The sequence below is a fragment of the Rhodnius prolixus genome, unplaced genomic scaffold, assembly GCF_049639745.1.
Source record: "Rhodnius prolixus isolate KJV_2025 unplaced genomic scaffold, Rpr scaffold_10, whole genome shotgun sequence".
Taxonomy (NCBI): Eukaryota; Metazoa; Arthropoda; class Insecta; order Hemiptera; family Reduviidae; genus Rhodnius; species Rhodnius prolixus.
In genome coordinates, this window is record NW_027411615.1 from 12,627,324 (window position 1) to 12,641,947 (window position 14,624).

Sequence of the window (14,624 nt, forward strand, 5' to 3'; positions counted from 1 at the left end):
TGTTCTTTTCTTGTATAAATAATTATAACTTGCCCCCCCCCAAAAAAAATCCATTTTCATAAAAAAAATGTCCATTTTACTTAAATATTCCAGAAAATATTTTAAGAAAATCACATATTTTCCACATAATTGACGAAAATAAATGCATATTTTAATTAAATATTGGCATTTTTAAATACATAAAAATCCGTTCCTTAGTAATAACTTTTTAGGAAAGCGGAAATCCGGAAAAACCCATGAAGTAAACTATATGTTTTTTTTTGGTCTAGTTGTCAAATTTTTCACCCCTAAAGGTGTATCTTTATTTTTGGCGGAGTTACGGCCGAAAACCCAATTGGGGTTTCATTAGGAACACTGGTTTTGACAATGATTGTGAAAGTACAATCAGTTTAATTGAACAATGAACTTAAACCTACCAATGTTTACTTCCTTCTGCTGCGCTAAACTTCCACTTAAATCAGATGTTAAAAACAATAAAATAAAATTGGCAAATTGGCATTTTTAATTTTTAACGTCAAAAAATTATATTTTTCATAAACCTGTGCATGAATAGTTTAATACCTCCTATTACAATCTAAATTTAGTGGGTGCTGCTCATTACTGAATAAATATTTTATGCATGAAAATGGCCACCAGCATAAGGGTCTGTGACATCTAATACATTCTAAAAAATATTATATTAGAAGTATGAATGAAATGTTGGGTACTTGCTGATTTTTGTACCTTTTGGCGTTTAATCAATTCTTATACTTAACTCTTGAAACTGTAAGTTTTTGTTAAGGAGATTTTTGTACCTTTTAGATAGATTTTTCTTTTTGTTCCTTGGTTGGAACAAATTTATGTATCCAATTATTTTTTAAATATACGAGTATCGGGAATACCCGTAGAAGATCAAGGATGAAAAAAAACTGACACATGTTATGGGGGAATGGTAACTAGTTGGTGGGAAGAAGACGGAGAATGGAGAAATGAAGTGGAATTAAGTGATAATTATAACCCATTAAGAGGGTTAATAGAAAGAAAATTGCAATAACTAGTACCTTCCAACAAAAGAAAAAGATAAATTTTGATAACTATTTCCTAAGGGATGTAAGAGTGATGTGATCACAATAACTTCTAAAGAGGGGGAAGGAAGAATGATTTGCAATTACTATTCTTCTCTGTTAAAAAAAAAAAAATTAAACTGCGAATACTGCATGGTTGCAAATACTTCCCCTTAGTAGTGTAAGAGTACGATGACACTTAAATGTCACGCAATCTAAATTCTTCTTCTTGCCTAATTTAAACAAGTACTTGGGAAGATTTACAGAGTTATTATTAATAACCGTTAAAAAGAGGATTTTATTTACGTGGGGCAAACTCCCCTTCTAAGTATATTCCATCGAGACCCCAAAAAGCCGAAACTACCGTATCTAGAATTTTTAACTGAAAGACAATTCATTCATTTAAATCAGTTCGTGCGCCATAATTTGAACGATTGCAGAACTTCCTCTTAGTAGGTGTAAGAGCATGGTGGCACTTTAGAGACTCGTAGAGAAGTTTTAACCGCATCTTCGTGCTAAACTTTAGCAAAATCGGACTAAGCGTTGTAGAAACATTAGTAATAATAGTTTTAGAGAGGGCCTGACCACCGTGGGGCAAACTCCTCTACTAAAGGTACACAGCAAATAGACCTATCTACATCAAATCTACATCACTTTTTAAACCAAATAACAATTCATTCAAGAAAATAGGTTCACGAAACAATAATTTTAAATGATTGCAAAACTTCCTCTTAATAGGTGTAAGAGCAGAACGTCGCTTTAATGTTACTAAGGGGAGCCCTAACCCTTTTATCCTGCCAAATTTCATCACATAGGGTAAAGTTTTACTGAGTTATTAGTTATAATAATTTTGGAGGGGGCCTCACATATAAGAGACTAACTCCTCTCCTATTTGATGTACAGCATCTAGAACCCCTAAAAGGCACATCTACATAAAATTCCGAATCGAATGACACCTCATTCATGAAAATCGGTTCACGCGTTTAGGCGCTACGTTGTTTACAAAAAAGGCAACAAGAACAAGAACATTTTTTGAAAAAGCCGTTTTTGCTCATTTTCGGAAACTTTTTTCTTGGAATCTATTACATCTAGGTTGTTGCAAAAAAATTACAGTTACAAAGTAGGATTTTCCCTATATTTTAAAGAAAATTTGGGAATTTTATCTTTTATAGAAAAAGAGAAAAAAATTGTCAAAGTTGGTTGTTTTTCAACGTTACGCTTTTTCGTGCAGTTTTTGACGATTAACCCTTTACAACTGTCCTACCGGTCAGTTTTAATACAATTTGTGTTTAAAGCAAATGTTCAATGTCCAATTCTCGTCTAACAAATCTTGAATTCTTGATCTTGGATCTAGTATCTGTGGCCGACTGGCTTCCTCTGAGCAACCAGAGATCAACGTATTTTGAAGGATCGAAAAGACTCAAAGACGGTCCGAAAAGTTTTATGAACAAAAGAGCTGAAATTGTCTTAATCTTTAACTAAGCTCTTGTTGAAGTGGTAATTATGTTCAACCCGCGTTCACATTCACTTGAAACTATCAGAACGGTGTTTAAAGTACATATCAAATGTAATAGTTTTCCTGGATAAGTCTTTTCAAGAATTTATTCATGGAAGGCACGAATCATTTCCCTTTCATTCAGATGCTGTCTGATTGTCAAGTTTCTAATTTCCATTTCTCCGAATATCAGTTGAGCATTAATATCTTTAGGCCAATGTTTTAAGATCAAGTACTCGATACCAAACGCCAACTCATCGTCTTTCATATCAAGCAATTTTCTTTCCATTGACTCGTTCAATTTTGTATAAAATGTACTTAGGAGATGTCGATGAGAGGGTCCTTTCTTAGAAGGACCAAACATCAAATTATTATTATTATTTTTATCATTTATTTAGTTACAATCAACGCATTTTGCGTTATAAGCAACAATGATAACAATAAATAACAGAATAACAGAGTGGAGAAGTTACCCAGCGGTACACTCCAAAAACATTTTACTTTCTACTGACTCTCTTCATCAGAGAGGAGATCGCGAGGCCACTGTCCTTTAAGACGTCTGGTAGTGTTGTCAGGAAATGTTCATCAAATTATAAAAAAAAAAAAATTTAAAACGTTTAAAATCAGTTGAAAAGGTGGTGGAAACCGTTCCAGTGCGTTCTATGACAAAAAAAAACACTATCATGTTATGTATACATGCTTAAATATTTGAAAGTAAAACTAAGAAAAAGAAAGTTGTTAATTTTTGCAATATTCTATAGTTCATCTAAAAATTATTTTCTTATAAAAGTGAATACAATACTAAATATTACTATTCAGGAGATATGTAGTTAATGAAAATTACATTTCTACTTTGTAAAAAAACGTTTTAATGTTATAAACATGTAGAAGTTAATAATTCGAAAATAATTATACATATTTAATATCATATGAACAAAACAATAAACTCAACTCTTAAAAACTACTTATAATTTAAAAAAAATGCCTTCAAGAATAAAGTTATTTTCGTATAGACTAATATACTACATTCAATTTGTACTTCTAAAACTTACATAAGTAAGGAATTGAGACATTTTCAATTATCTAAATATGTACAGATATCTACAATTATTCAATAAGTGCATTTGACAAGAAATTGTTACACAGCAACTACAAGTGTAGGCAGTTTCATTTTGATTAATTAATATTAAGAAAATGAATTGTTAAAGTCTAGGTTACAGTTACCTGAAAAGATCTTTAAAAATATTATATGTTTCATTTGCAACAGATTGTGGTCTGGTGAAAGTACTAGAAACTACACTGTACAAGGCTCCAGTTAGAAGATTTTTCAATTTTCGTGACTGTTCAGAAGTTGTTTCTGGTTAAAAAAAAAAAAATTAGGATTTTTTACTAACTTAAGTGTTAACTTATAGTTTTGAAATTAATAAAATCTAAACGTACCACAAAATGGTTCATCAGATGCTGTTGTTACTGAAAATATACCTCTTGCTTTTAATTTAAATGTATCTAAACCAAGTACTGAACAAGAATTATCATCACATTCCTCCAAGGCCTTGATAACTGGCTCTGCTAAAACTAATGCACCTAACGTGGAAACTCTAAAATTTAAAATAATATTATTAAATTGTTAAATTGATAACTTATAAGGAACTCAATAAAAATTCTTACTTTAAAAAATTTTCAGTTGATGACATTTTCCTTCCCCACATGGAACAATTTTGCAGTTTGAGTGCCCAAGTAAAATATTCATAAGATCGTCCATGTGAACACGATACCCACTTTGAAATCGCTAGAAAATAATTCATCTTTTAGATTCCATTTTAAAGAAAACAAAACTTTTTAAAAATCTTAACTTTAAGTAAAGAAATAACTCTAAGAAGTTGGATAGTTTAATGATTTGACGAAGTTTAAGGTTTGTGCAGAAATTAAATTGTTAAATTGTTACCAACATAAAACAAATTATAATTGCCAGAAAATATATGGTAAATAATTTTTGTAAACTATTTTTTCAATCAAATAATTGTTTATTTCAATTATTTCTTAATAAATATGTTCTTGAAGATGAGATTGAAAAGCTTAGCAAAAAAAATTAAAAAAAACTATGTAGTTAGCAGCTTCCCTTTAAACATGATGGAAAGCGAAACCTCAGTTGCTCAGTTTAAAAATAATCGTAGGGTTGCAAATTTCATCAGCTTATTCAGCTAGAAATTACTCCAACTTCTTTTCTTATTTATTTATTTTTTTAAGCTTCGTATAACCTTAGAATAAGTGGCATACCCCTAGTTGAATTTCAAACATATCACTTTGCTTTCATTTCGTTTTATGGCTTCCCAGGAGAAATGTTCTAAAAATAATTAGTCTTAGATTCCAGACTGTTTTCTCTTTCAGCTGTAAGGAATGTTTCTCAAAATAAACTTAAGATAGATAAATAAGAGAATATGAGCAAGTAATGTGTTCCATCTTTAAACAATTAATCATTGTAAGCTGGAAAACTCATTTATTCCATTATGGACAAAAATAATTGTTCTGTTAGTGGGGAGTTGGCAACTTGAGTACCTGAATTGGATCAGGTTGCAATTCTTAATGAAAGAATGATGCTTTAAAAATGAAGCTTAAGTTCATTGCACTTCTGCCACATCAAGAAGAGATTTTATACTAAAGAATAATTTGTGTTTTAAATTAGAAATAATGCTAAAATTTCGAAAAATTTACCTTCTACTGGTATTTTGGCTAAATCAGAAATCGAAGTAATATTTGGAACATCTATAGACATACATCCCGGTTGCCGTGAACCTCCATTCATATAAAAATCGACATCACCTAAAAATTAAATTGTTTGTTTCAGTTTCAGTTTAATGGTTACCAACTTTCATCTTACTAACTATGGAAAGTTTCAATAAAACTAATGGAAGCAATTTAGCTAACCACAGTCTAGAAACGTATCAATTACTTAAGATGCGTACAAAGTTATGATTTCTTCATTCTAAGTTAGATAATACTTTTATATTATTTACCAGTTGGCTGCATCATTCCAAAACCAATGAAAGGTATAAATGGTTTTGCATCAGTGTGAATAACGTCAACAAATTTTGCGTCATCTTTGTTTAATCTAACTGCTTTATCCGCGCCTTCAAAACCTGGTTGAGCAGGGTCTAATGCTGTGAATTTTCAATTCTAATTAGTGTATGGATTAGAATTTTTGGAATATTCTCTTAATTAATAAATAAGACTTTACCAGTTAGTCTTCCTAATTGTCTGGGTGTTTTAAGTCCCTTTGCCATGTAGGACATAATGTGAGCTCCTAAACTATGTCCAACTAAGTGTGTGTTTGCTGGTTTCAATCCCTTTTTCGTTAAATGTTTACCAAACCTAAGAGGGGAAAAAAGAAGGAAGCTTAAGAGAAAGTTAAAAAAACAGTAGTACATTGAAGTTGAAATTTCATTTTACAATTAATTATCTGTTGGTAATATAAAAGGTTATCTGTCCAAGTTAATATGAGACAAATTTAAGTTATTTTTTATTAATATTTTATAATGTAAAAGAAATTTTTGTAGCAAGGATTTTGATTCAACTTACCGCACCAATTCAGCACCTACTATTCTTGTATTAGAAGCAGCTTGCAAGTAACTACAAATTGATGATCCATTCTCCCAATCTACCACAAATACATTTACATCATCCTGAAATAAAAAGATAACTTAATTTTCCAGTATTTTTTGAGGGGAGGAGAGGGTAGTATCTCTTATAATCCAACGAAAATTTATTAACGATATAATGTAAAATGTCAACCTCAAAAAAGCCTTGACGGTTGAGAGTAGCTATCTCAGTTAATGTTTCGTAAATTTTGACACTTATAAGCAACCAAAATATGATAAACTTGATTATTTCGTATATGCTGAATATCTCTGTGGCCCTAAAAATTTGATATATTTTTTTATATTTCTTGTTATTATGTTTAGGATAAAATCTGCTCTCCATAAACAAAAAAATCTTCAAATTCCTTAGAGTTTTTCCTACTTTCTGCTTTATAACTTCGATTGGTCATGGAATGACGTCAGATATTGACGATCAACTTTTGTACAACTTTCCTAACCAGATAATTTTAGCAAGGGAGATGGTGATAATAGGGTTTCGGGAGTAAATAGGCCCTTTGAGTTCACTTAAGCAGATATGATGAATACAATTCACAAAAACTCATAAAATCATTACATTCTTTTTAACTTGGACAGTATAATCTATTCTGAAAACAGGAATTTTAAGCTATTTCATTTGAACATTTTAACTAAAAATGCTGTAATTACATACAACCTTTTTTTTACATTTATGGAATAAATATACATACATAATTTCAATTTTGGTGTAACAGAGAACTGAGGTTTCATTTCAGTAAGTAGAATTTTCCAAACAATTTAGTAAATGAGTGAAGTCTCATGTTCAGTTGTACTTAATGAGCACATTTTTTTTTTATAAACAAAGATAATAAAAATATCTTGAAACGGCACTTTAGAGAACTTCCCTAAATCCCCTCTAAAATCAATATTTTCTCAGACAAAGGTTATAGTAAAAATTAATTATATGTATCATATTCTTCGAAGTATAAAGAAAAAATAGTTACAACCACGAACAAATATCTTCATAAGGTCAACGGTTAACCAGGAGTGCGATTTTATCGAAAAGAATTTTGGGTTGAGATATTTTTCTAGAAAATAGTTTTATCTATTTTCATTGAGTTGTCTTTTAAAATAATTGGATCTATACGCTAGAACTATTTCTCTCTATACTCGCTAGCTCCAGTTTTATATTTCAAACATAAACTACATTCATTCGCAGGAAAGAAACCTATAATTTCTAATTACTAATTTACATTTAAAGTACATATTTGTTACAAACTTTATTTACTGATAGATTCACAATGTTTAGACCTATAATGCTTTTGCATAATTCTTTTTAACTTGGTTAATTGTGACTTTTTATGTATCATCTATCAGAGATAGTTTGCTATTTCATTTTGAAAATTTTAAATAGCAATGCTTTTTTTCATTTACTGAAGAAATATGACTTTAATTTGTGCCAGTAAAATAATACAAAATCGGATGATTCGAATTTACGTTAAGCTTCGTTTTAGGTTCCTTATTAAGAAGTATCCAAGGACCAAAACGTGGATGTCCACTCAGTACGTGGGACTGGGTTTAATCAAACCATCGTTATAAAAAGATTATTCACTACAACGCCTGATAGACTTTGCCCTGAAGACTATTTTAACTGCATTAAATAGATAATAAGGTGTGTTCCTTTTTTACTAACTAAAATTCTGTTTTTACTAACTTTTTCTAAATATGCATCCTTCATCTCCAACAACCAATCAACACGACCATTACTTGCAAACCCATGAGTTAGAAATAAGGTTGCAATCCTGCGAGGTTTGAAATCAGAACCTTCCAGAGATATTTCAGGCCATAGAGTTATATTGTGTCCAGAAGGAGCATTCCTAAAATATTTCATAGGTTAGAACATAAATTTAGGTGTAAATCCTCAGTGAGTTAAAAACAAACAGTATACTGATTTACATTTAAAGTATTTGCAAAAATCTTTGCTTTAATGACTGATAGATTCACACCTGTAATACTATTGCATTACATTCTTTTTAACTTGGTTAATAGTGACATGTATAATCTATTCTGAAAATAGGAATTTTATACTATTTCTTATGAACATTTTAACCAGAAATGCTGTAATTTCATATAACCTTCTTTTGTCATTTAATGAAGAAATTTAACATTTATTTTTGTGAAACAGAGAACCGAGGTTTCACTTCAGTATTTGAATAAACAAATATAATAAAAATATCTCTGTTTCATTCAATGGAGAATAATTTTATCAAATTAATCTCAAGGCAGATACTACCAACCTTGTGTACAGAGTGATACCAGTATCAACATCTTCAGGTGGATAAGGTGAAGGAAATGGACGTATCAAGCTCACCCAAGGATCATTCATTGGAAAACATCCTAGATCATCGTAACATGTGGTTTCATTTCCTTGGCCTGTACAGAAATAGATCTTATAAATTAATATTTTATGAAATAATAATAAAACCATTTTTACCACCTATTGTAATGTTTTCTAATTAAAGAAACCATAGTAATTGCTTACCGTATTTTTCTGAAAAACATTGTTGAAGCAGCAAAGCTCTGGTTAAGTGATCTGAACCGTTGGGAAATAGACATTTAGCTTTTCTTAAAAATTTCAATATTCCATGTCCTTCATTACCTGCATAAATAAGTTGGAGATATTACACAATAATAATAATATAAGTTACAGTTCGGAGTTGCAAAAAGTTGAAACGTTATAATTTCTTGTTTCGTTCCTCTGGGAATCATTTAGAGTAAAGCTTAGTTTAAAACTATTTTTTGAATCTGAATTATATGAGCGGAATAGAAACTTCTAATTTTTTTTTTTTAATCGGGGAAAAGAGGAATTAGTTTATTAAATTTTCGATATTGATCTTACGCGTTGGGAGAAATACTTGTTTTCAGATCCAGTTAATGCAATACAAAAGGTACTCGCGGTTAGATTCATATTATAACACATATAATAATAATAATAATAATAATAATAGAGTTTATTGCCAAACAGAAAATGTTCTTATACATACAAAAATAAGTAAAAAGATAAAGAACAAAAGAAAAAACAAACAAATACCTAATAAAAAATAAAAATAATAAAAAACTAATCAAAACTCTTAATGGCAATGGATATCTGTCTGCCGAGTTGCATTTTTACAAAAATTTACAAAAGAGAAATTTATTTATTTTTCCTTTTTCTTTTTCCCCTCTTTATCTTATTCAATTTTATACCCAAATAATAAAATGAGAAAAAACCATACATTCACTGAACATAACCCTCCTGCAGCTAAAAAAAAATTAAAAATGAAAACAACAAAGATCAATAGTTAAATTCGTCAACAAGTGCCTTCCTATATTGCAGCGCCTCTTTTAACTAATTAATTAAATTCGGCCAATTGTCTCCGTTCAAAATAAAACAGACTTCATCTGGATAAGATTTTTTTTTTTTTAAATAATGTACTCTGTAAGGTGCCAAAATCGGACAAACTCCAATCAAATGTACAATATTTTCCACCTCATTTAAATTACATAAGGCACAAGTTTAGGAGGCTCCCGTATCAAATGGTTTGTAATTTAAACTTAGCGATTCTGACCTTGCTTTCAAAATCAACAGTGTATCCTTAAACTTTTCACTATAGAGGTAATCGCATCTGTCATACACCAGCTTCGGGTAAACTATGTGGTGTTTGTCCCTGTCTCGCCCTGGATATAGCATTCAATCGCTCATTTGCGCTTATATGCTATAAAAGGAGTGCCAAGTTACCTTTCCAAGTTTCTGGGTTTTCTATTTGAAATAGCGGCACTTGCAACTGTAAACACAGATTTTCCCAATCTCGATAACATAACATTTTATTAGATAAAATTCTATGGGCTATTAATTTGGATAATCTGTAATCAGACATTTTTATTGCTTTTAAAACATATTTTATCTGCAGCCTTAATGTATACACATACATGCTGTCCAAGCTCGTTTCTAACTCGACTATATAATTTGCAGTATTTTTCGGCAGTTTAAACAATTTTTTCACAAAAAACCGTTGCAATTTTTCAACTGGCATATTTTTTAAATCCCCGAACCTGGGCTGCATATGTCATTATCGAGCGAGAAGTTGCATAAAAAACTTTTAACTTGGCATTAATAAGGGTATTACATTTATTAATTAATTTTGCCCAAGTGCAGTTGAGGGCGAATTTAGACAAGCGCAGTTTAACGTTAAGGTGAGGCTCAAAAGAGAGACGGTGTAAGGCAGACTCCTAGATAGTACATATATAAATATTTATATATATTGAGTAAATACTTTATGTAAACAGACTACCTAAAACATGAAATGTACCAAAAGCTCAAACTTGGAATTGGTTTTTGTTAAATAATGTTTAATTAATACATTGGTAATTTTGTCTTTGTGGGTTGGCGGCATTGTGGCGTCAGTAATGCGGCTTGTAGCGTCTGTACAGCGTCATTGTTGTTGCTGTTGTTGTTGTGTACTGTGAGTTAGCGTCAAGTGTATATAGTACCTTGTGTAATAAAGTACAATTAAAATAAAAACTATAAAACATATAAGTGTTGTTTATTCGTAGCAGCTGCAGCAGAAACCTCACAATTAAAAACATTAACAAGAAAACTTTTAACAGTTTTGGTACTGATTTTTGGACAGAAAGCGGTGAAACGAAATAATTTTTAGGTTTTTGCGATTTTTAGTGATGATAATTACTGATGTCTGCAGTTTTACATGGGCAATGGATAAGCTCAAAGAATGAACAAAGAAAACATTTTTAATAATTGGTTGATTGGTTATTAGTTTACTCAGTAGCAGAAAATTGAATCATATCACCCAACTAAAGTACAGGAAATGTTCCCCGTACAGCGACTTATTTGGCGCCGATTCCAAACATTCTTAAAGAAAAATGGTGAAAATTAAATTCTTCTTCAGTCTTTATTGAGTTCTATTAGAAATTTGAAACCTTTGCTAAATTACTTAAATTGTTTCATAAAATTGAATGAATATTGGCCTCTTTTCCAATAGTCAGAACATTGTAAGAAATTTTGCAAAATTACTTGTTCTTTTCAGTAAAATTACAAAATAATGTATCTACTTTTCAACCTCCCTGTGTTTTGCAAAAACGAATTATTCCATATACCTGATATAAAATTTCTTTTATGTATGTGGATGAATTCTCTCTTATTGATCCAAACTATCTGCCATTGAAGATATTAATGAGGAAAACTAAAAAAAGAACTATTGCCAGCAAAAAGTCTGGTTTTTGTAATACATCCAAGAAAATGGATTTAATTTAACCCGAATCACATATGAGTCAATGGCTATGGGAACTTCCTAATTCATGGCAGCTGTGAACAGTGGTTTCCTATTACAGGCAACTCTTCACGGTATAATGAACTTTAGATTCTCATAGGGAGTGAATATATAAGGGCATCTTTGTCTGGGCTAGATCCCGGTATTTCCCATATGAGAGTTCAACGTCTGTAACTGGGTTACCCATTTATTACAATATATGAAAATGATTTCCTGCTATCTAGACAACATTATATTCTCACTCTCTCACTCTCCTTGTTTAAAACTGTCCATGAACAATAAGTAAAGGAAATCGCAGAGATAATAAAAAAAACACAAGTGGTACCTATTGGAGTGCCTTCTTAACTGGACAACATTCAATGCACAAAAAACCACCGCTGGTTTAGAAATGGGAGATATAATATTTGTTTAAATCCATCATTGATTATTGTTTTACTTTGTCTTACAAGTTAATCTTACTTATTAAGCAATCATTTCGAACGAAGTGCGATGCTTCAAATGTAAAATGAAACATGTAAATCTATTATTTAATTGGTGACTAAAGTCATAAGTCTAAGAGGTTTCGGTTTCCGAAAAAAATCTCAAATCTAATTAAATTTTTGTTATATTAAAACAAAAAATTATGTAGATTTTTTCAGAAAATTATATAATTAAAAACTTCTTTTTAAATGCTAGAAATGTAATAATGCAGAATTCAGTTGCAGGAAATTTTACTCGAAATCAAAGAATGGCTTCACACTTCATTTTATCCGGAGGAATTAATTATTAAATTAAATTACTATTTTCCTTTCTCACATTAGATAAGTATTACAACCATTCCAAATTTTCTTGAATAATTAAGTATGTACTAGAATAAAACGGTTAACAGCAAGTAGCCGGACACCACATACGTAGAATTACTAAAACGGCTTCTCTTACGAAAATAATCACATTCTAATTATACTTAGTAATTTCATTAATTCTGATTTTACTGAACTTCAATGAGCTATAATTAACCCCTGAATCTGTCATAAAGTAAGCAGCAAGAAGAAAATATGACTTTACACTACCGCTAGGTTGCAGCACCACAATAAATTCAGAAATATCTATTCTGTTACTTCTGTGGTTCCGAAAGTCCTATAAAATAATTAATTCTGGATTTTTTTTTTTTTAAATAGAAATGATTTGATAGTTTGCAGTTAGTTATCATACCTTGTTTAATAAAATTAAGCAGTTTACCAGAAAACATTGCTCTTCACTTCAATCGATTTCCATCAAATTTGGAGCAATTTCTATCACTTAATTCTACCCTTGTGAAAAAGACGGTACCTTACAATTGAGTAACCAATTACAGAGGTTCTTAAAGTTGGTTGCAATAACCTGAGACAATTTCAAAAAAATGCATTTTTCTGGTAAAATGCTTCATATTGGTTGGCCAGTAGGTGCGAAAAAATATACAACGTTTAAAGAAGATTGTTACATCCATTTTCGATAAACCGAAATACCAATCATAAACGTTGCACTTTCGAAACACAAATTTTGACCAAAACAATAGTTTTCATAATTTGACAACCGTTAAAAGTTCATCAAATTTTGTGCTTTCAACATAGTTTCATTTTTGAAATTTTCTGTCATAATGCAAACACTTTCTGGCATTGTGTTACTAATCTTTTTTTTCTTTTTCGTTTTCAAGGGACTCTTGTTTATTTCTGGTAATAGCTCTCTCGTCTAGGAATCAAAGAATAAACTTTCAGTAATGGAGCTACTTTTCTTCAAGCAAGTTTTGTCAATTCATATAATAAATGTTAAAAGCATAAATATTAAAATAGGTAGTATTCAATCTTCATCTTTTAATGAATTTATTTAAAATGAGTTTTACCTTCGTACGACAGGAATAATAACTACATCATTATTTTTTTAATGCACTGATGATCTTGAAATATATTCCTAGTCAAGGGACAGACAGGAATCGAAAATCTGATCTTAATCCTGAATTGAAATCTTTAAATTTAGTTAAGTCATAATTAAAGAAACTGATTTAGATATTGATTTAAAACAAATCAGTTTTTAATCTAATTACTCGCTTTATGTTGAGATTAAAATTAAATTTATTAAATTAAAAAAATAAAAAGTTTTTACTTACAAAAAAATAGACATAAAACAAATGGGATAAAAATATTTCTTCTGAACATCTTAGGAAAGTACGTAGCCGAGATACTAATATAATATAATGCCCAGTTCCAATGTACCCCTGTTTACAAACACACTATAATTCCACCAACAACTGCTAATTTGACTTTGTCTTTTTTCAGTTTTATGTATATATATATATATATGTATTTTATATCATTAAAGGAGGGAAAAAAATAGGAGAGTGGGAAAAGAGAATTAATAGTGAACTTGGAAATGTCCTTGGCAAACGCTATGGGGCTCTCCAGCATTCTCGATTATTTTAGTGCGTCAATAAACAGATCAAGTTAACTGAAAGGAAGAAGTTGAAACCTCTATAACTGGTTTGTTCCCAGATTTCCTTGCTGCATGTTAGTCATTCAGGGCTCCACTAGGATGAGATACTATTAATTAGACATTATTTCCCCAGACTACATGCCTATTTATTCGCTATCATGAGTAAAAAGAAAAGATGAAGTTTATTTAGCAGCTGGTCTAACTATTGATTTCCGAACCTGTTGGCGTACATAACGATGAAATCCGTCCCAAATCCTTAATCGTTACTAGTTTTGTAGGATTAAAGATTTTTAGCAAAAGTTTTTATTATATTATTTAAAAAATATATATATAAAAAAATGTGCCGAGCAGAACTCCTATCAGAGTTAATTCTAAAACTTTTTTGCATTTAAAGATATAATTTTTGTTTCCTCCTCATCTTCCAAAGAATTTTAGCTACAGCAAAGTATACTAATTGAAAGAATGTTAAGTTAAGCAAGTGAAATATTCTGGTAAACTTCAGGTAGCCCTTTATCTCAATAGTCTTAAAGACATTTTGTTTTCCTAAATTTACTTTTAAAAATTAGGTTTTTTTTTCTAATTATTGTTTAGCAGATACCAAATTTACAACTCTTCTTTTTTATTGTCAATTTCGACGAACTAAAACAGTAAATGTATCTTTATCTGAGACGAGTTCTATGCCGGAGATACCGTTGGGTAGGTA

General features: G+C 30.3%; 1 protein-coding gene across 2 annotated transcripts; it reads right to left on the reverse strand.

Moving 5' to 3' along the window:
- Positions 1–3,441: 3,441 nt before the first annotated feature.
- LOC141457261 (pancreatic lipase-related protein 2-like) lies at positions 3,442–13,765 on the reverse strand. Of its 2 annotated transcripts, XM_074133984.1 has the most exons (12): positions 13,599–13,734; positions 9,758–9,973; positions 8,692–8,808; positions 8,447–8,582; positions 7,864–8,026; positions 6,115–6,218; positions 5,774–5,907; positions 5,553–5,696; positions 5,251–5,358; positions 4,207–4,327; positions 3,979–4,136; positions 3,442–3,895 (listed from the first exon to the last, which is right to left on the reverse strand). In XM_074133984.1, exons 4-12 carry the CDS (start codon positions 8,533–8,535, stop codon positions 3,759–3,761), a joined length of 1,158 nt encoding a protein of 385 aa, XP_073990085.1. In that variant the 5' UTR covers positions 8,536–8,582; positions 8,692–8,808; positions 9,758–9,973; positions 13,599–13,734; the 3' UTR covers positions 3,442–3,758. The 2 variants fall into 2 exon arrangements, with proteins under 2 accessions (XP_073990085.1, XP_073990084.1); XM_074133983.1 differs by lacking the exon at positions 9,758–9,973 and having other exon boundaries at positions 13,599–13,765.
- Between the last annotated feature and the right edge of the window lie 859 nt (positions 13,766–14,624).

What these genes read in the sequence shown, in the direction of transcription:
- LOC141457261 (XM_074133983.1), bottom strand. Translation starts at nt 13,647, where the DNA reads ATGTTCAGAAGAAATATTTTTATCCCATTTGTTTTATGTCTATTTTTT. An exon ending in GTAGGTGCTGAATTGGTGCG is followed by an intron (nt 5,908 to 6,114) that starts GTAAGTTGAATC and finishes TTCCCCTCTTAG; the next exon opens with GTTTGGTAAACATTTAACGA. An exon ending in TGGAATGATGCAGCCAACTG is followed by an intron (nt 5,359 to 5,552) that starts GTAAATAATATA and finishes TTTAATTTTTAG; the next exon opens with GTGATGTCGATTTTTATATG.